The 21,093-nt window shown below is 39.9% G+C and overlaps 1 protein-coding gene across 2 annotated transcripts in view; it reads right to left on the bottom strand.

The window, feature by feature from the left end:
- kcnip4 (Kv channel interacting protein 4) overlaps window positions 1-15,860 on the bottom strand; it is a 117,067-nt gene extending 101,207 nt beyond the window's left edge. For both annotated transcript variants that reach the window (XM_010890249.5, XM_010890246.5), the window contains exon 1: window positions 15,697-15,860. In XM_010890249.5, the coding sequence (XP_010888551.2) occupies window positions 15,697-15,763 (67 nt within the window). In that variant the 5' untranslated portion in view covers window positions 15,764-15,860. The remainder of the gene's footprint in view (window positions 1-15,696) is intronic.
- Between the last annotated feature and the right edge of the window lie 5,233 nt (window positions 15,861-21,093).

Below are 21,093 nucleotides of genomic sequence, written 5' to 3'. Positions count from 1 at the left end.
TTTGGCGCCAAAATGGCATCGGCATCAAAAATTAATGTTCAGTAATCAAGGTGCATGAAAAAAATTTAAGCTGCAAGGGGGAGTTACAAAGTTGTACAGGACATTGCTAACCAAGGAAAACCATTTACCAATGGGGAACATATCAAGGCCTTCCTCTAGTTTGGAGGTTTAAAGGGAATGTCAAAGGGTGTCACGCCCTGATGTGTTTCACTTGTTGTCGTGACCCCGCCCCCTAGCCAGGTGTTCCCGGTTCCCCATTAGCCCTGTGTACTTAACCCCTGTTCTCTGTTCTGGCAGTTGCCAGATTGTCTTGTCTCGTAGTCGTTTCCAGCGTTCTGTGTCTTATTACCCACTCTGCCTGTCATTCCCGGATTACGAGCCTGCCAGTCCTCCCCTGTACCTTCGACCATCTGACCGCCTGAAAAACAAACACTGCCTGTCCCCCACTGCGAGCCTGTCTGCTTCACCTGTACCTTCGACCATCTGATCGCCCGATAATGAACACTACCTGTCCCCCACTATGAGATCGCCTTGTCCCTGTTGGTGCAAAAAAAAACACAGTGACTCGCCCTCCTCTGCCTCTATGTCCGCTTTTGGGTCCCCGCTTGCTCGCTGTCGTGTCAAAGGGCTTGTTTACATTATTACAGAGAGAAAATAAAAAACGCTAGATCGATTTGTTTCCATAATTTCCATACCGTTTAAATTTCCACCGGCATATTCGAGACGTACCACGCAGGATTGTGGCCGTCGGGCGCTGGATATTCAAAGTGATACGCGTGCGTCCTGAAAAGAAACTTGCTACAACACCGTCAGGACCTATCACACTCCGGGGAGGCTCTGTCGAAAGTGTGGCGCCCACTACTTCGGAAGGTGGGGTCTCAAGCCATTGATATCTGCAAGTTAACGCAGCAAACGAATCTAGCGTCTGCAGTCTTCGATGTGTCCTGAAAGACGTTGCGTAATGTAAAATAGCCCAAAGACACAATACACTCAACTTGTCAATTGCCTGCATCACAATAGCAGGGGCATTAAATACATTGTCGTCACATCTACAAACACAGGGCCATGAAATAGAGTACATAAAAAAATAATAATAGTAATAATGTAAAAACAAAATAAGTCTACATGTGTCAAAAAGTCAAACGTACAAAAAAAAAGTTTACAAAAAGGTTCTTTATATAAGGCCTAGTAAAAAATGTGGAGCTCTTCTTTAAGGGTTGCCATGCATAAGACTGATAAAAGGAAGTTAGCTGATTTAAAGCTACAGTAGCCAAGTCGTACATATGGTACAATATTACTATAACAGATTTATACAAAACAGAGAATGTTTGTTTTTTTAATGATGATATTAGAAAACAATATGTATTTCCAAATAATTACACTGGATTGCATTAGACAAAATAATCAGATCTGCTCAAGGATGTCACTATGACGCCACTGGAAGCAACAGAGTTCAATAGGTGTGATGGGAGAAACATGATGTAAGGCACACTGGCAATAATGCAAGAAAACTTACCAGTGTAGTGCACATTAATGGAATGTAGTGCACTTATGAAAGTTGCACACTTAAATGAAATCTAGTGCAGCCATAGTTTTTGGGAATTAATTGAAACCGTACCGAGTCACTTCTTCCTGATTTTCTAGTATGTCACATGCTTAACAAAAGGGAAAATCTTATTTCAACTAGAGGTTTCTTTTGGGGGTGGGGGCTGAAAGACATGGAAACCATTCTACTTAAAGACTCCAATTGCCATTTTAGGCTGCATTACAAATGAAGGCTTGTACTTTAGTACACACAAACATCTAGTGTCACCTACCAGCCAATACATTTACCGTTTTAGGGGAACCCTAACAGGCTTCCTGGTTTAAACACATACAAATGTAATGTAAACAAATGAATCTGTAGTTTTAGTTATACCAAACTAAAAGTAAAAAAACTGCAAATCATTAGAAACAACATGCAATTACAAGCTTACGAAAGTAACGCCAAAGTCAAATGTACAGTAAACTTTGTCCTGTTACTAGACTCCCTCGCTCAGCTGCAGTAGATACATATCACACGCTTGCATGCTGTTTGACACTAGGCAACATACCGGTTCCATGACAGGGACAGGTGTGTTAAAGAGTGACACAGATGCATAAAAAGGTTTCGCCGTATCCAGTATGATTCACTGTGTCTATTTTTAGCACAGCCAGACCACTGGAATACAAATATTTAGGATGAAGTAGGTTAGCTCCACAGTCTACAGAGAGAAATATGTATCTATGCCGGCCATCTTGGAAACACAGTAACAGCTGATTGATAATTCATTTGGAGATTGCAGAGATGCATTTTAACCTCTTAAGCTGACAGCACAATTTTACTCTTTCACTGCGACTAAATTCATAAATCTAGCCAAAGGGCAAACATTTGATTAATGTACTGGTGTTTCCCCTCCTCAGAAAGCTATTGATTTTCCACACGGAATTGTATAAGCCCAATACACAAAGGATTCTAAAACATACAGAAATATCATGATATAATGGAAACATTGACATATCCATGTATAGTTAAACAGTTTTAGGAACATCAAACCAAATATACTGTACCTTACCTATATTTACCAAGCATATCTCACCTCCACCGGCCCCACACAGATGTCCTTCCCAGTGGGTGTAGTCTACTTTGCTGGTCATGATGTCAAAATGTGATTAATTCGTGAAAAAACAATTATAAAAAATGTAAAACAATTTAGCGTGCATACCGACTATCAATATGAGGAAACTTGTCCTGCCTACTAAAAATCAAGGAACAGTAACTGAATTTCACATAACGACCAGTTAACTTTGTTTAAAAATAAAGACGTCTGCAGGTGTCCGTCTTTATTGTAGATCTATGCATCTTTATGCATTTACAAACAGACACAAATGGACTGTTAATGACCTGCGGGAAACTACGTAATTATTCCTGAACTTCCTGATTTCTCCAGTATGGTGACCTCGAATTCCAACTATTCACACATGAAATGCAACAAAACAGGAAAAAATATATATAATTTTTTTTTTAAATCTCTAATTGGTTTGAATAACTGTTCATTGTTTACACAGCTCGTTGCCCGTTTGCAAATCAACGCATTTCAACAAATTTAAAGAATAGGAATGCTTGCAACCGGTATTTACAACTTCACAACTACTAATTTCCCAGCTTCAACTTGAACAAATGTAACAATATTTTAGAAAATATATAAATTGTTCAGCCAAATCCTCACACAAACCATGTTCCAGCCAAGGATGGAAAAGAACCACCAGTTCTGCATGTTGGAATGGAAAATAATACTGGGTACACATAATGACTGTTGATTCCACAGAGTAATATGCAGCAGAATGTTAATTGCATCAACTCCAATAGAGGCCTTTCGGGCTGCCATTAAAAACAATTACGTTAATGGTATAGCTATAGCAGGACAGAACTTTTCTAATTACCAAAACACTACATTTCCTTGAAGTGAGAGCAAGCTACTGAGTGTACCTTTTTTACTTTACCGTCATTAGTGGCAAAGTTATTATTAAACTCAGTGAATATACAATTTATATACAAGTGTTGACAATACTCCAATAGCAATAGTTCACATATCATGTTTAAATTTACAAAAGATATTAAGATCCAAAGTTGATTGTAGATACTTTCGAATGATTGGAATATGATGCAAAAAAAAGCAATTAAAAGAAAAATGGTACCCCAATGTGACGTGATTTTGTGCAACAATGTGCCACAAAGGCTCAACTATTTGGACAGAGTGGCAGTGAAAGAAAAACCAAAACATTGCTTTCCAATCCTCGTCCATAGACTGATAAGACAAAATGTCATTTTGCAATTTAAGTGAAATATAGTTTTAATTAAAGCAATTAATCAAATGGACTCAAAATGGAGTCCAGCCATCAGTAAATGCAATATCGCATGCATGTTAGCGACGCAACTGATCTTAAAAGCGATTTTTAGACATGGTTTGTACGTGAAACCCCCAACAAAAGATTAAATAAACAAGACGGCAAAGGACACTTTGTGGGCAATTACTCTTCCTCCCCTTTCTTTAAACAGTAACAATGCTGCTGCAGGTTTCCCTTTAATCCATCAATCCATCGTGGCCTTATCTGACACGCACCTGGATCCCACCAAGGCCTCCCGCTCTTAACAAAGTGATTTGGAAGAAAACATGATTCTAAACCAATGAGTAGCTGTCGCTCATTCACATGGGAAACGGTGTACATCAGGTAATGAATGAGATTCTCTCCTGTTCTGTACTGGGTTTACTTGGCGGGTTCCATTAATATTTCCACCGACAAACTCAAGTGCTTAAAAGTCTTTTTGCAGTGTCATTCAGTGCTGGCTTGCAGATCTTCACTGTTCCCTTAGCTACTATATTTGCAATCAACTAAACAACAAGGGCTCAGACTGAATGAGCACCCAAAAAAAGTCTTTTTTTACTAGGGTGCTTGTCTGGCTACCTGGGGAAAATCGAGGACAAGACCCTGACATTTCTTCTCATCGTGAGGGATTCTGTAATCGCTGTATAAGATTGGCAAAGCTGTGGAAAGCAATGGTGATGCCTGGGAGTAGAAAAGCATCCTTACATAAAGAAGTTGAATTGGATTAGCGCATACATTGATTAGCCCATAAACATGGTGCTCAGTGTTGGTTGGACTGGAATGAGTGGTGACACATGAAGCCTGGCTCTGTCAGTCCTTCCAGGGCCATGAATAGAATAAACAAAAAATTGTAAAGAAGCTAACAAAAATCTCCACCAAAACAATTCTATCACCAGCAACAGCACTTCTTTGGAGAGAGCCAAATACATTACCAGGTAAACAGGAGTTAATAAGACTTCCAGGTCAGTTGGACTTTTGGCCAAATCACTGCGTGCGTATTGGTTTCACCTTACAGCACAGCGTGAGTGGCTCATTGTTAGTGCCAACCAAAAATGTTATTTACATTTTATGGAAATGTTATTAAAAATGAAATTGTGTTCAGGACAACGGTTGTCTAAATAGTGTGATAGAAATCTAGCAGAACTCATTAAGGCAGGTAAGACAGATCAAATTACTCTTTGACAAAATAACTTTTATTATATTTGCAAACAGAGACAGAAAGACACTAACAAAATCAGTCTGCCGTATGATTCAGAAAAAACTCATTTTGAATGGGAAAGAGGCGTAACAACATCACACAAAATAACTGACCTTTGAGCAACACACGTTAATCTGATTGTCAAACAGCCTAGGCTTGTTCCTTTGATTAGTTTAGCTCTGTATTAGCACATCTTGCATTTTCCTACTGTCTAAATACATCTATCAACACAGCAGGTAGCAAGTGATTTTTCACTCTCCTATACAATGGCATAATTAATCAATACATTAGATTAGTCCATTTCTACCATAATAGGCCACCCCTGGGCTCTTTGTGTAAGCAGTTCCCGATCCATGCAGTCAAAACTCTTCTGTCCTGGCACCTCAATAGTGGAACCAGCTTACCCTGGAGGTTAAGATAAGAGTCTCTTGACACTTTTTGAAACCATACCGTTTCTGACAGTACCTAAAATAGTTCCACTGCCACCACCTAAAACATTACAGGTGCTGGTCATAAAATTAGAATATCATCAAAAAGTTGATTTCAGTAATTCCATTCAAAAAGTGAAACTTGTATATTATATTCATTCATTACACACAGACTGATATATTTCAAATGTTTATTTCTTAACTAATGAAAATCCCAAATTCAGTATCTCTGAAAATTTGAATATTACTTAAAGACCAATACAAAAAAGGATTTTTAGAAATGTTGGCCAACTGAAAAGTATACTACATGAAAAGTATGAGCATGTACAGCACTCAATACTTAGTTGGGGCTCCTTTTGCCTGAATTACATGGAGTCGATCAGTCTGTGGCACTGCTCAGGTGTTATGAGAGCCCAGGTTGCTCTGATTGTGGCCTTCAGCTCTTCTGCATTGTTGGGTCTGGCATATCGCATCTTCCTCTTCACAATACCTCATAGACTTTCTACAGGGTTAAGGTCAGGCGAGTTTGCTGCCAAATTAAGAACAGGGATACCATGGTCCTTAAACCAGGTACTGGTAGCTTTGGCACTGTGTGTAGGTGCCAAGTCCTGTTGGAAAATGAAATCTGCATCTCCATAAAGTTGGTCAGCAGCAGGAAGCATGAAGTGCTCTAAAACCTCCTGGCGTAGTTGACCTTGGACCTCAGAAAACACAGTGGACCCCAAACCATCACTGACTGTGGAAACTTTACACTGGACTTCAAGCAACGTAGATTCTGTGCCTCTCCTCTCTTCCTCCAGACTCTGGGACCTTAATTTCCAAAGGAAATGCAAAACTTAATTTCATCAGAGAACATAACTCAGCAGCAGTCCAGTCCTTTTTGTCTTTAGCCCAGGCAAGACGCTTCTGACACTGTGTCTTGTTCAAGAGTGGCTTGAACACAAGGAATGTGACAGCTGAAACCCATGTCTTGCATACGTCTGTGCGTGGTGATTCTTGAAGCACTGACTCCAGCTGCAGTCCACTCTTTGTGAATCTCCCCCACATTTTTGAATGGGTTTTGTTTCACAATCCTCTCCAGGGTGCGGTTATCCCTATTGCTTGTACACTTTTTTCTACCACATCTTTTCCTTCCCTTCGCCTCTCTATTAATGTGCTTGGACACAGAGCTCTGTGAACAGCCAGCCTCTTTAGCTATGACCTTTTGTGTCTTGCCCTCCTTGTGCAAGGTGTCAATGGTTGTCTTTTGGACAGCTGTCAAGTCAGCAGTCTTCCCCATGATTGTGTTGCCTACAGAACTAGACTGAGAGACCATTTAAAGGCCTTTGCAGGTGTTTTGGGTTAATTAGCTGATTAGAGTGTGGCACCAGGTGTCTTCAATATAGAACCTTTTCACAATATTCAAATTTTCTGGGATACTGAATTTGGGGGTCATTAGTTGTCAGTTATAATCATCAAAATTAAAAGAAATAATCACTTGAAATATATCAGTTTGTGTGGAATGAATGGGCACATTATACAAGTTTAACTTTTTGAATGGAATTACTGAAATAAACTGTTTGATGATATTCAAATTTTATGACCTGCACCTGTATTCAAGCTTAGGCAGCTAAACCATAATATTTATAGGTGGATTGTTCATGTGTTCTACCAGGATCTGCAGAGAACCTCATTACTATATTCTCAGAGCACTATTAACAGGAGATATCCACACTATTAAATGGTATTGCATACAGCACAAAAAAAATACAACACTGCTACATTTCACTCTGGCAGAGAATATACATGTTGTATTCTTGCCCCCTCTACTGACCAAATGTAATACTCACAATCGGGTTTGTGGAAATTAAGCTTGGTTCCTATTCTTCTTGTTTTGTGGACAACGTCACAGCAGCGCTAAGAAGTGTCCTGATAAATGTACACAACCAGCTCTACAAATTTAAAATGATTAATAACAGACTAAGTCTGTGTACAACCCATCAGGGAGCGGGCCCTTTTAAATAGGTGCGTCCATGATGAGCCCAGTATATCGTACTTAGGGCACGCCCATTTACTCACATTGGATTTAGCAAGTGACGGCTCATTTCAAAGTGATGGCTGGGGGGGGGGGGGGTCTTACAGTACTTACATACTGCTTTTACAGTATGTAAGTACTGGAAAAAGCAGCACGTTCTAAGACTGACGTAATACACTTAGACCAACAAAAGCTCAGACTTATCGAAGGAGACAAGGTGCTTGACAAACACCTGATGCTTGCATGGCCCCAGCTGAATGCAGCAAATACATTACAGGCCATGGGAGCTTAAAAACCACACACACACACACACACACACACACACACAGGTTGAGATGTTACAATGGGATATAAAATATCACCTAATCTATAAACTGCACCCTTGTCAAAGTCGTTCAGACCCATACGCTTGCCCATTTTTCCTGCTTCTAACACATCAACTTTGAGGACAGAATGTTCACTTGCTGCCTAATATATCCCACCCACTGACAGGTGCCATGCTAACGAGATTCAGTGTTATTCACTCCACCAGTCAATGGTCATAATGTTATGGCTGATCCGTGTGTGTGTGTGTGTGTGTGTGTGTGTGTACAGGCACAAGGACTGCAGGTCACTAGAATAATGCTTGAATATAACGGCATAGACATTTCATAAGTACTTAGATGACAGTGACTGCAGTATAACTGAATTCTCCTCAACTCTGACACAATACAGAATCTATGGCTGACTCAAAGACAGAAAAGCAGCCCTGAAACCATCATGCCACCTCCATGTCTTACAATTGGTTTGAAGTTCTACTGCTGAAAGCACTGTTTCATTTGTATCAAATACGGCATCCCGCATTGCAGCAAAACCACTTCACCTTTGACTCATTTGTCCAGCACACAACGGGCCACTAAAACAGACCAGGGAATACCTTTACTTTATCAAAACAGTCCATAGCAAACACCAGTATGAAACTGAATGAAGACAAATGTATCATTAAAAATAACAAACATGATGACCAAGAAACAATTGAATTCCCACTCAATCCCAACCCACTACCAAATATTTAGTGACCTTTTTTACAGTAGCTAAATGACTTACTAGTCACCACTACAAAGCTTGCTAGCAAGTCAGCTAAAAACATTGCTTTAGCACCATTCTGAAGTTATTGTTGTTAAGCAACAGTATTTTAGACCAGTTCTCATTAGTTCAGGTTTAAAATGGATGAGGGCCAGACCTTGAATGTTAAATTGGTTATAGCGCCACCATCTGTCTAATCACTATAATTTTGTAAAATGCCAGATCGATAAAGAAAGGTGCTTGTCAAAACGGAGCCGTGTGGCCCTGAGGTGGCCCAACGGTCTGATCTACAGCCTACAGTCATTCTTCACATGGCCTTTTCACCTAACACACACACACACCTTTTCCCACAATTTTCTCAAGAGGTGTAGTGTCTGAGTCAACGTGTTGGAATGTTTCCATAAATTATTCAGCCATGTGGTGCCTGCTATCCACAGATAAGAAATGGTTCTTTAGGTCAGTGTGTCCCAATGACACTGTACAAGCCACCTGGGGTATCAGGCCTCTGTTCGTGTCATAATGGGAACAGAGCACAAGTCAGACTAGAGATCCCCATTCACTCTGGTTGTTCATGTTTCTCAGCTTACCAGCTGAAGGCTATCTGGGGTCAAAATGGACCAGTGGGGCAAATGTACATGAGGAAACACAGGAATGCAGTAGGTGCAGTTTAAACTCACAATACACTATTGTAGTAATCCTCACTGTCTTCAAAACAAAGAGTCAGAAAGGATTTTCACTGATTTGTCAATCCACATTGCTGATCTCTGCTGCAGCCTACAACCTATTCTAAAATAGAATACTGATCAGGGGTTGATCGTTTATTGAATAAAGCATTAAACTGACAGAATCCCCTTTAGTCTAAGAATAATTCCAACATAATGTTTAGTCATTAGGCCCACTGCTGGCATACTGATGAGAGCATGACAGACTGACAGTACATAGAAAACTGGGTTTGTCTGTAAATAGCTTCCTTTTCCCATAAAGCCTTTAATTACAAACACTAATCTGTCAGGGAATAAAAGGTCAAACCAGCATGGCAGAAACCCAGCCAGTCCTGTAATGGATCTGTGGTGATAGAGGAAAGGAAACAAGGACATTATGCCAATGAAATGTCATCCTGTGCTGCATGTTGGCTGACATGCTACAGTTCCGCTGCACTGCCACTAGATGTCAGCGTTGCATACCTATTCAGCACTGTTGAACCATTTACATTCTGGGGACAGAAATGCAATCCAAGTCAATTTCAGAAAAGTAATAAATATTTTTTTCTACAGGGATGTACAAAAAAAAACTCCCCCCAGCCAGGTGTTTCCTCATCAGAGTATCAGAGAGCATACTAAATCCATACCAAATACAGTATTACAGATTCCTTCACAATGGCTAAACAGAGACACTATGAGAACACTAAGAACAGGCAAAACGAAAGAATTACCCCTTGATGGGTTGCTTATTTTTGAATAAGGAAAATGAAAGAGTAAGCACACTGATTTTATGGGGCGCTTCATTGGAATGCGAGTAAAAATCCTGAGAATGTATGGTAGGAGTCATTGCCCACAAAAAGTAAAAGGAAGAGGATTTACATTATTTTAGACTGATCTGAAATCAGTTTTGTAGTTACAGAGAAGGTATGCAATGGCATTTCACAATTTTGTTGTAGACCAGAACAGGAACATGCGATTCAGTAATCAAGGGCTTGATGATTAGCTGAAAACCAGCAATCCTAGCTCTGGGATAGATCAAATAAAATGAACAGCTGGAGGTCCCTGAGGAGACAGTTGAATACCTCGGAGTTAGAGATATGATTAGGAATCCTGAAACAATTTTGTTGAAATATAATTTACACTTCAGAGAAATTAAGCTAATAAATTTACATTTATAGGATTCACATCATACTAAATAACTATAGTACCGAACATTGGCTTGACCAACCGTCTTCTTAAAATTTAGTCGGATTTAAACCATAAAGCATAATATATTATCGTGAAAAATACATTAAAGGAAAAAAAAGCCACCAAACAAGCGCATACCAAAATCCAGTTTCATGCATCTGGTCAGAAAACTTTGAGAAAACAAATGTAAAGCCTAAAACAAAGCCTATTCTAGTCAAAGAACACCAGTGGTCAGCATGTGGGCAACCAGACTACAAGTGTTTTCTTATATTTTATTCATTATTTTTTTCCTGTCGAGGGGGTGGGGTTTAACAGTAGAAATATCAGATGATCCGTGTGACTATACTCACAACTCAGCACATAACACTTGACTAAATTCTTTGATACCAACATGAACACTAAAGGAGCTGACCGGCCCTTTCTTTATATGGCGCCGTCTGTTTTTCACACCTGTCCAAGTGGAGTGAAATATGTGGCGTAAACAAGCCTAGGGATTGAATATCTGAGCATGGACAGTCCATTCTCCTGCTGGCCCCCAGCGATCATAAACAAACTCCTTCTGTTCATTTCTGCCACCACCGTACACGGACTCCATGACTTCCTTGCTCTTCCACTCGCTCTCTCCTCCCATCTGCTTCCCTCGATCTCCCTTTCTCCTGCTCTCCTTCTTAGCTCTCGCACTCTGCCTTGTATCTTGATCACCCCCCCCCCCGCCTCTCCGGCCCTAGTCTGAAGGCTCACGGCAATCCCAACAGATGCTCCCACCCCGGTATCTCAACGGGAAAAACAAAAACTGGCTCCAAAGCAAACAGAACCTGGTGGAGAGCGTCCGGGAGACAAATGGGGAAGTTCTCTGCAAATATTCCTCCATTTTCCGAGGGCTGCTTTTCTAATGTGATTAAAACATTACTGTATGGCAAATGTGGTTTTCCAACCCTGGTTACTAGCTGAAGCAGTGACGGTTTTTAAGATTTTTTTTAATTTCATGATAGCGTTTTATGGTACCACATTTCATTTGTGCCGTCCGACGTTCACCCTGTTGACAGATGAATAATACATTTTGGTGACTGCTAATAACAAAGTTGGATGGCATTCCCACAAGGAGGGTTCCACAACAGAGTTCACCTCTCCAACAGAGTTCAATCTTTACAAGGTATCTGACCAGTCCTCTGAGCCATTCTGATTCTCAACATATCCAACATGCCTACTGCTAAATATTCAGCATAAGAAATTCTATTTCAGGTTACATTCATTTATCCGTCACTGCCCACCTCACACAAAAAAGAAAAGAAACAAAGCATCCCAATGCTAAAACAATGCAAACAGACTTGACAGCCATTGTTTAAAAGTGCTCACTTGTCAACAACGTAAAAGAAAGAACTTCAGATTTCTTTAAGAGATTAATTATAACACTTGGCTCATCTGGAGTGTCAACAGCTTTCTATTTTGTTTGTGGACTTTCCATGTACGTACATGGCAGTTTGGATTTTCTTTTGAACAATTTGGATGAAAAAATTGTTTAAATACACCACAACGATATACAACACAAGACAAAAAAGTGACACGTTACTACAGTTGCAGTGTGAGCAACTAGCAACATGAGCGTGAGCCAAAAGCTCCCATCATCACTTGAATCATGGCTCTCTCCACGCAGCGCACAGGTGCCTGCAGAAGCTACCCGCACAGTTGTAGTCAAGTTGTTGGGAATTGCCGCAACAAGACATGTTTAATATCACAAAATTGGGGAGGGGAGCAAGGTTGTTAGCATAGCTAGTTTTGCAAAGAAAAACCTCGAAATTGTGTCACACCCCTTTGGAGGCCGGGAAACGATTGAATTTCAAAATAATTTTGAATCCAGTGTTGGCTTCCCATGCTATCATTTCTATCGGATGTTACATTCCAAGAAACTTCCCCCTTAAAGGGTGTAGGTTTTGCCAATTTCTTTTAAACATAATTTGCCATTTTTATATACAAAATAGTGAAAGACTATGAAAGCTGCTATATATCGCTTAAAAAAAAAATCCATCAGCCAGTGTTCCAGGTCTTGTCATATCCGCTAAAGCTAGTGTGAAGTCAGGTGGCACTAAGGACGATGCACCTTGAAAAGTCTTGTTTGTTCTTGACTCAAATGCAAGGTTCACCACAAACACATCAACACATTCTCATGGAGTTTGAATTGCCGATTTCCTGCCCATCCTCACACAATGATTCAGTTCTAATGAGCACCTTTTGGAGGTCTGTTCAAGCAAGGCATTTGATTGGGTTGGCATTTTGCAGGTCTTCCCTGATTTTAACCACCGTTCCACCCCTTTGAAACATTTATTTAACATAAGTATGCCAAGCCTCGTCTAAGAGGTTAACTCAATTAAAAATGTATTTACTTTTTTTTATTATTGCTGACAGTATGGTTTAAATAACTAAAATGGCTAAATCAATCTGTGTCGCAGGGCAGATTAAAGGGCCAGAGATGTGTGGCTAGAGCATCATCTTTTCATTATAAATCATCCACGGTCAACTATTCACATGGACAGAAACAGACATGCTTCTGTTTTTTACATAAGCCTATTCCTCAAACAATTTGATGCATTTGTGCAACAAATTATGTAAAGCTCACTTGCTGCATCAATTGGCCTAAAAGGACAATAGCCTCTGTTGTCTAATTGCACACAACAAATGTCAACAGGATGTTCATTTTCCTTTAATTAATTAGAACTCAAAGTATTTACGCAACACTAGAAAGCAACAATCCATATCAGATGCATAGTTTTCCTTTTGAAAGAAACTAAACCATACAACTTTTTTTCTGTCCACGCAAGACATTACAAAAATGTACCCTTTCATTCTCATTTTCAGTATCCTTGGAATTAGGGTTTGCTGAGCTGCTAGGGAACCAGTTGACAGATTCTCCAGATAATCTCACTACTAGAACTAGACCAGTGTTTCTCAACCCTGCTCCTGGGTGCCCCCCTGCCCTGCATGTTTTAGATCTTTCCCTGCTTGGTCACACCTGATTCAAATGATCAGCTCATTATCAAGTCCTTCATGAGCTACCTCAGGTATGTTAGGACAGAGAGAGATCTTAAACATGCAGGGCAGGGGGGTGTCCAAGAGTAGGGTTGAGAAACACTGTACTAGACTATCCGTTCTCATCAGAGAGGTACAATTTACCTAAATCTTTATGGTTTTCATGTTTTGCTACATTTGACGTTATGTTAAAACCCAGTGGTGTGACTAATTACACAAACGCACTTTGACCTAATGAGTAATCAGTGCAGCAGAGTTTGCCAAATCACGTTTCTTCTGAGATCAAGTGAGGAAAGATACGATCTGCACAACCATTACACTTGCAGGTTGATGCAGAATGTATGTTGGACTTGTTTTCTAAAAACTATACATCTAGTAAACCAGAACAGCAAAGGACCCCTTTTCCTTGAACCCATTTGGGGGGTAGCCATTTGACCGGTCACCTGACAGCTGGTCATGAAAAACAACTGTACCTACAAACGGCTCATTGTAGTAGTATTGCTGTCAAATGACAGCACAGCGAAAAGCAAAGAATAACAGCCGACATCTTAAAATGTTTCTTACCCCACTGTAAAAGTGCAGTGATATTCTACAAAGGGATGAACGAGGCAGTGATGCCAGTCATCATAGTCCCAACAGTGCTTGAGCATGGTTGCTGAGAGCAGCTTTTTCCAGAACGGAAAATGTAATTCCAAGAAAAGTGAAGCGCTGGTCCTGGTAGAATCAACCAATGACGAGCACTGTGATTTGAAAAGCTTGACCTGCAATTGCCAACACTGATCAACAACTGAAAGGGCGACCACCTTACCAGACATCAATTTTCAGAAGGAGTAAAAGGATCAACTCTAGTAGATAGACACATACTATTACATGAGCACATCACATGAACTGGAGGTAGCAACGTCGCATCTAGAAAGACCCCACAAGCTGTTTTCAACACTGCTCTAACACCAAATATAGACATTGATTAGATCAGATCTGAAGCAAAAGCCTGCTTATACCCAACAGATCATACAACAAATATTTAGTCAGCATGTTTAAATGAGCAACATTGTATAACAAATCTCAAGTTACGCATTGGTGCCATAAAGCACAAAACAGCTAAATTATATCAATAAAGCAATTTTCACAGTACAATCAGTGCATTATTTTGCCTTGTCATTAGCAAGTTATTTTAAGAATGTAGCCTATGGTGCAGAAAGACCAGAATTATCTCACATCTAAGTACACATATCAGGAAAAGTAGATATAAGAAACCTCTACAGACCACTTTAGAGAAAGTTGTGATTAGCGAGCACAGTTACATCCATTCACAGTTGGATTCATTAAGGCTGGTGTGCCAGCATAATGAGGACCAAATCAAGTAAGCAAACAGTGAAAAACAAACATTGACCTGTGTTAGGATAATTCTGTTAACTGCTGTTGAACTGCTTTGTGGGAGAAATTATGAGCTGCCTGAGGGAAACCCCATCAACCATTACAGAGTGATAATCCATTTGGAATGCAGCCAAGTTCTCTGATTGGAGAAGAAGCCTGGGTAGGGGTGCAGGTGTTCTGTAACCTACGGTCACTTGCTTACTTTTAGACCGAACTGCATTGTCTGTGTTCTTTAATGACTTCTCTCTCCTGGTCCTGGAAAGTAATGGACAGCTGTAGGGATTAAATATCTGGAAAGGCTTTTTGGTAGATTGTGTTTTTGAGCAATTGAGTTGTACTTGCATAGTAATGGAACTTAGCAGGAGCAACAATGTTGATTGAACTTTCAGGTTTTCAAAAAGAGAAAATTGTGAAAACATTTCTTAACATACAGCAGTCTACAAACAGGTTATATTAAAACACAATGAAAAGACCAAAAAATATTATTTGCTGCAATTGAAAAAATCCTCACTGAAGTGAATTTCTCTAACCATCAAAACAGGTGTTGAAATTGACAAGACAAGGGACTAATACAAATTGACTTGGCATGAAATCAAATATTGTGCTATTCACATTTCATTCCTAACTTCAAAGAAGGCAAAAGTACAAACACAGACTACCGAATAAAACGATGTACAAACGTATCCATGCAAAGAACTTCGAGGTAGCATCAAAATACCCATCCACACGAACTCCACGCGCATCTTTCGACTCAAACATAGAAACCCAGAGAAAACATGCAAAATACTGTCCTACCGGTGGAGGACCCAGCAGCATCCAATCGTGCAGAAATAGTTTCCACTCTCTTCGCCTGTGAATCCATGATGATGTGTTATTTGGTTTAAATTACAGTTGCGACAGAGTAAAATACGACTTGCAACGCTGGGTAGTTGATCGTTCAATTCCAATTTGCGCACGAGTCAGTGTACATATCCAAAGCTCGCGCATGGCGGGAGTGAGCAAACAATGCAAAGCTAAACTTCTACATCCAAATCGCAATGCTATTATTCAGGTGAGTAAATTAGTACTATGTTGACTGTCTGATGGTTTGAAAATATCATAATTTAATGTGTTGTTTAAAAGACTAGCCTTTATTCCAAACCATTTTGGAACTTAACGGTAATATTTTTTGATGTTTATGTCAAAGTTAACTGATCGCTTCATATTGGTATTACTCTCATTGTACATTCCAAATAGTCTGTATAGCTTAAAACAAACTGCTGCAAAAGATATGAAAAAGTGACTTAACAATTATTATTTTAAATTATTTATTCTGTTGTCACAATACGTGAGTAAAACATTTAGTTGGCCATGAAGCTCACACATTCTGAATCAGTTGGTTATACCTTACAAACCAGACAAAAAACTTTCTAGTACAATTCTGTCAAACTACTGATAGCGAATTCACAAAAACAACACAATAACATCTAAATTCTGTGATCAAAAGACCACCCAGCAGGTTAATCCTGACAGCATGTCAGCAAATATAGACATCACACAAAAGCATCTATTTATTTTTGTTTTCTTGTGTTCCCAAACTTTACTGAGTGCCAATCAGCTGTTGATAAATCAACGGAGTTTGTAGATATGTAAAACAGTTCTGACAAAGCTCCACATGGGAATACACATGTCCATCACTGTCCACTGTCCATCTGTCCATCTTGTAAAGCACGACGGACAGCTTTGGGTAATCATTCATACAAAACACAAGGAATTTCACTTAATTGATAGCAGAACTTGCTGCCACTATGTAGAAGGGCCTTGGTCCATGAAATCCCTGATCACAAGTTACATTAAGTTTAATAAGCTTATGTTGTCATTTCCAGAGTAGATAATACAGCACAACCAGAGATGTAGTATTGACTTGTGGTATCTTAAAGTATTGGATCACACATAGTTAAAGTTGATATATCTTGTAAATACTACAGTGAGCACATTCACTTAACTAAGCATGAATAGTCTATAAATGTGTGTAAATGCTTGGAGTCATGTTGCTGCACTTGAAAATAGGCCATGTACTGCTTAACAGCAAGTGGTTAGTCTGTCACCGTGACATGGCATTTGCATATAACTTTGTATGACTCTGTCAGTAAGCAGTAATGTCCTGATTTCACTGTGCAGTTGATGGGTCGCAATAGAAGTACGTGTGGCCTGGGGTGATGAGGCTAAAGCAGAGGCAATTACTTGTGATGGGTTTATGTAACTCCCTTTGAAAGTCACTATTTTGTGGGCTATACACAAAATATTCAAGTGATTTTGAGATTACATACGCTTGTGGGTTCTACATTAAATGTGATAAGTCATCGCGTATATGCGGTTTCTTCTAATGCTCTAAGGCATTCTGGGTATTCATAGCCTAAAACCCCTGCCTTCCAGTGGAAATGTAGGCCGAAAGCCTTAACATGCCTCTGAATAGTTCTAAATACAAGGACATGATGTTTAAATCTGTTGTGCCAATAATTTTATTGTGACCACTAACCAAAAATTGCAGAACAACTGGAAACGAAACAAGTGCAATTTTATTTGGCCATCGTGTGCACTGTACATGTACTGTACATGTACACAGAAAAATACTGTAACTTCATGTATGAAGTGAAAGACAATATTTCAGCCCATTGATCTGACTCTAAGGAATACAACCAGTAACTGCCTTCCTGTATAAATAGGTGGCTTTAATGTGCTTCAGTTAGAGCCCTCACCAGAGCACGTTTTAAGTCACTTCTGATTTTACAGGACATGATGTTGCAGATTGCACAAACCAAATTGCAAATATTTCATTGGGTTTTTGATGTTCCTTCAATTTTAGATATTTTGTTGATGAGCCCATGATGTCTCCAGAAAATTTAATTCTTTGAGTTCTGGCAGCCCAGAGCCAATACCGACTTGGTAAAATTTTTGCGGCCAACTCTGCTCCTTCCTCTTCGTCCGTAGCAATTGGCTACTCCTTTCAGCTGCCTTTGGTATTGCCTTGATGATTTAGCATAAGACTTGGCCTGGCGTTCTGAGTTCCAACCAGCAACCTGGTGGTAGATGTTGCCCCAGTTTCACCACACTCAACCTCCATGGGGCAAACCTTTGTCTTTCAGCGTCAACACTGCATCTACCGCAGGCTCACCATACTCATCCCCCCGAACACCGGTGTTGGACAAGGGGCAGCCAGGATAGATCTTCACCCTGCCACCGTTGGAGGTTCTTGGAGTGAAGGAAACGAATCGCAAGCCGATTTGACAAGATCGCTAATTCTGCCTGCCTTTATGTCCCACAGGCTCTTACAGCCCTGGACCTTCTTCTCCACATTCCTCCACCACCTGTTCCCTCACCAGCTTGGCTGGTGAGACTGCCTTGGCACACCTTGCTAAATCTCCTGACTGTGCACAGCTTTCCCACAAGGTTCTGTTACTCTGAAGATGTTTCTTTGTGCCAGGAGGGACGACATTTTCAAAGACAGAAACTCAATGTTTTAAATAGATATTTTACAAAATTTGACTGATGCTCATATCCAGAGCGACTCTATTGATTGCATATTTTGTGCCTATAGTATTTGACTAATACTGTTGTTTTATTTATTAACAGAGGATCGAAAGCAAATAGGAAGCTTGGGATGTGGGGTTAGGAAATCTAGCCAGCAAATCAGGCTGTGCACCTCTACTCTTTGAATAAGAGCCATTGGATCTTTAGATTGCATTTTTCCTACACTCTGAGGGCTGCTTTTGCATGTTGAACTGCTTCCAGTGGAGTCTTTTTCCATCCCCATTGAAAGAAAGAAAACTCCACCGCTCCATTGCGCTCTTGCTTTGTCCCGTGACTCTGTTCAGTCCTACTTTGGAGCTTTTCAACTTCCCTGTCAGACCAGAGAGCCAGCTCCTTGTCCATGAGGGGCCAATGTTGCAGAGGCGTTGTGGGGCTACTAGCCATTTCCTCACAGGCGGACCAGATCAGCCTCTCAAATTTGTGAGGGGGCGATGTCATTAGCGGTTACATGAAGCAGGGTAGCAGCCCAAACTGCAAGCTCCAAAGCTTCATATAGCCAGAAAGCATGAACCTGTCACCGTTCCCAAGGCCGCTAATGGTCTCCTGTCTTATCAGGATATAACAATCGAGTCAATATAACATTTGAAACAAATCAATAATGCAACATTATGGCAACAGTTCAACTAACCAACAAACCCCTGCAGGTGTAGTAAAATTGTGCGAGCGCGGGGCTTGACAGTAATGTGATTGAAAACAGATCAACTGTGGTGATAAATATCTGCCTTTCCTCTCCCTTTTCTCCTTCTCAACATTTACCTTCTCTCCGCTGACCTCGCTTCTCATTCTCTAAACCTCATCGTTCTTTCTGTAACTTACAGCTCTGGAACAAATTAAGAGACCACTAAACCTTTTTCTTTCCTTTCCAAAAAAGTCGAAAAGGAGGGTTGTGAGTGAGGAACAGAAGCGTTCAATTTGCAGTGGTCTCTTTATTTGAACCCTTCTGTTCCTCACTCAAAACCTTCCATTTTGACTTTTTCTGGAAAGGAAAAAAAAAGGTGCAGTGGTCTCTTAATCTTCTCCGGAGCTGTATTTCTCTCACTCTCCCTCTTTAAAAAATGTCACTCATTCTCTCCCTCTCCACGTGCTCTCCTTTGAAATTCTCTTTCCTCCTTTATCTCTGTCTGCACCCCCCTCCTCTTTCTCTCTCTCATTCGGTCTCCCTCACTATTGTTATCTCCCTCTATCTCTCCCATCTGTGAAGCCTCAGAACAATGCAAACAACAATTTACTTTGACTTCAGACGTAAATTTTGTTTGAGGAAAGAAAATATTGCCGAAGGCATTAGACAAGGCCATCCCTGGTCATATCCACATGGACTTCTCATGGTGTGTGTGTGCAAAACAACACAATCAGATGAAGCACATGATTACACATCACAGTTATGAACCCATCGGACGGACTGCTGAGAAGCATATTGTTCTAGTTATGTCTGGCGTCCAGCTTCTTCAGCTTCCAACCTCAGGCCAGCATCGTTTACCTTCTAGGTTGACAATATTTAACATGTCTGGTGACTCGTAAGGTAATACCAATAATACAAAATTAAGAAAATGTCAATCCATGGGACTGTGTTGACATTTACAGCAGTCTAAATGGCCCTCCATGTGCAAAAGCCAAACAATACATCAAACATCGAGTTAGTTAAATCAACTTCATTTTTAATAACTGTGTCATACTTACATTTACATTTTTTCCAAGGTGCTTTAAGTCTTAAGTATTCAACATAAAACATCAGGTAAAGTAAGTCCAATGAGGCAACTGGTTTTCCTAAAGCAAATAATAATATATTTGAAATAAACAAGCATGGCTCAGACTAAGAATGCCATATTTTACTACATTACTGCTGTGTTTGACACTGGCATAATCATAAGAGACTCTGACTGCCAATTTATATTTAAATCTAGACATCTGAAGTGGAAGGTAATTAGGACGCTCCAGGTCATATACAGTATTTATGTTTCTACAGACAGTTTGAGACAGATAACCGCATCTTGTGACCTTGGGAATGGAATTTTATATCTGTGTAGAACAGAGTCCTGCGATACTGAGCATCAAAGTTTTCACATACAGTAGCATAACTCCAAACTGTTTTCTAGGCAGTTCTTCACTACAAAACAGTGTCACAGTATCATAGTATCAAAATCAAATTTCAGATATTTGTAACTGTTATTTACAGTACAATTGCAGATAGAAACTTATACTGATGAAATGTCAATTTGATTAAAGTAATAGTTCTACCTGCAGAGAACTACAATTATTTCCATTTCAACAAAGAAATAATAATGATCATTAAAGATTAACGAAAGGTTATAACAAATATTACATCCTGTTACTGAACTACCTAAAACGCTTCTTTTGGCAAAATGAATATATCCCTGAATTGTAACCCAATTTTGACCCAATTCAGTGCAGAGCTTTGAGCAGTGTTGCTTACCAGACAAAAAATGTTGTGAGAGTAGCATTTAATGAAACAGCTGTATATACTTGTCCATGATGACAGAATTGCAATATTATTTTTGTACAGAAGTAATCCTGGGTCTGTATCTGACTGTTATGTATTGTGTCACCATGTTTTGTTTAGAACCCAGGAAGATTAGCTACTGTCAGAAGCTGTAGGTAATCGGG

The sequence above is a fragment of the Esox lucius genome, chromosome 24 (assembly GCF_011004845.1).
Source record: "Esox lucius isolate fEsoLuc1 chromosome 24, fEsoLuc1.pri, whole genome shotgun sequence".
Lineage (NCBI taxonomy): Eukaryota > Metazoa > Chordata > Actinopteri > Esociformes > Esocidae > Esox > Esox lucius.
This window is presented reverse-complemented; position numbering and strand designations above follow the sequence as displayed.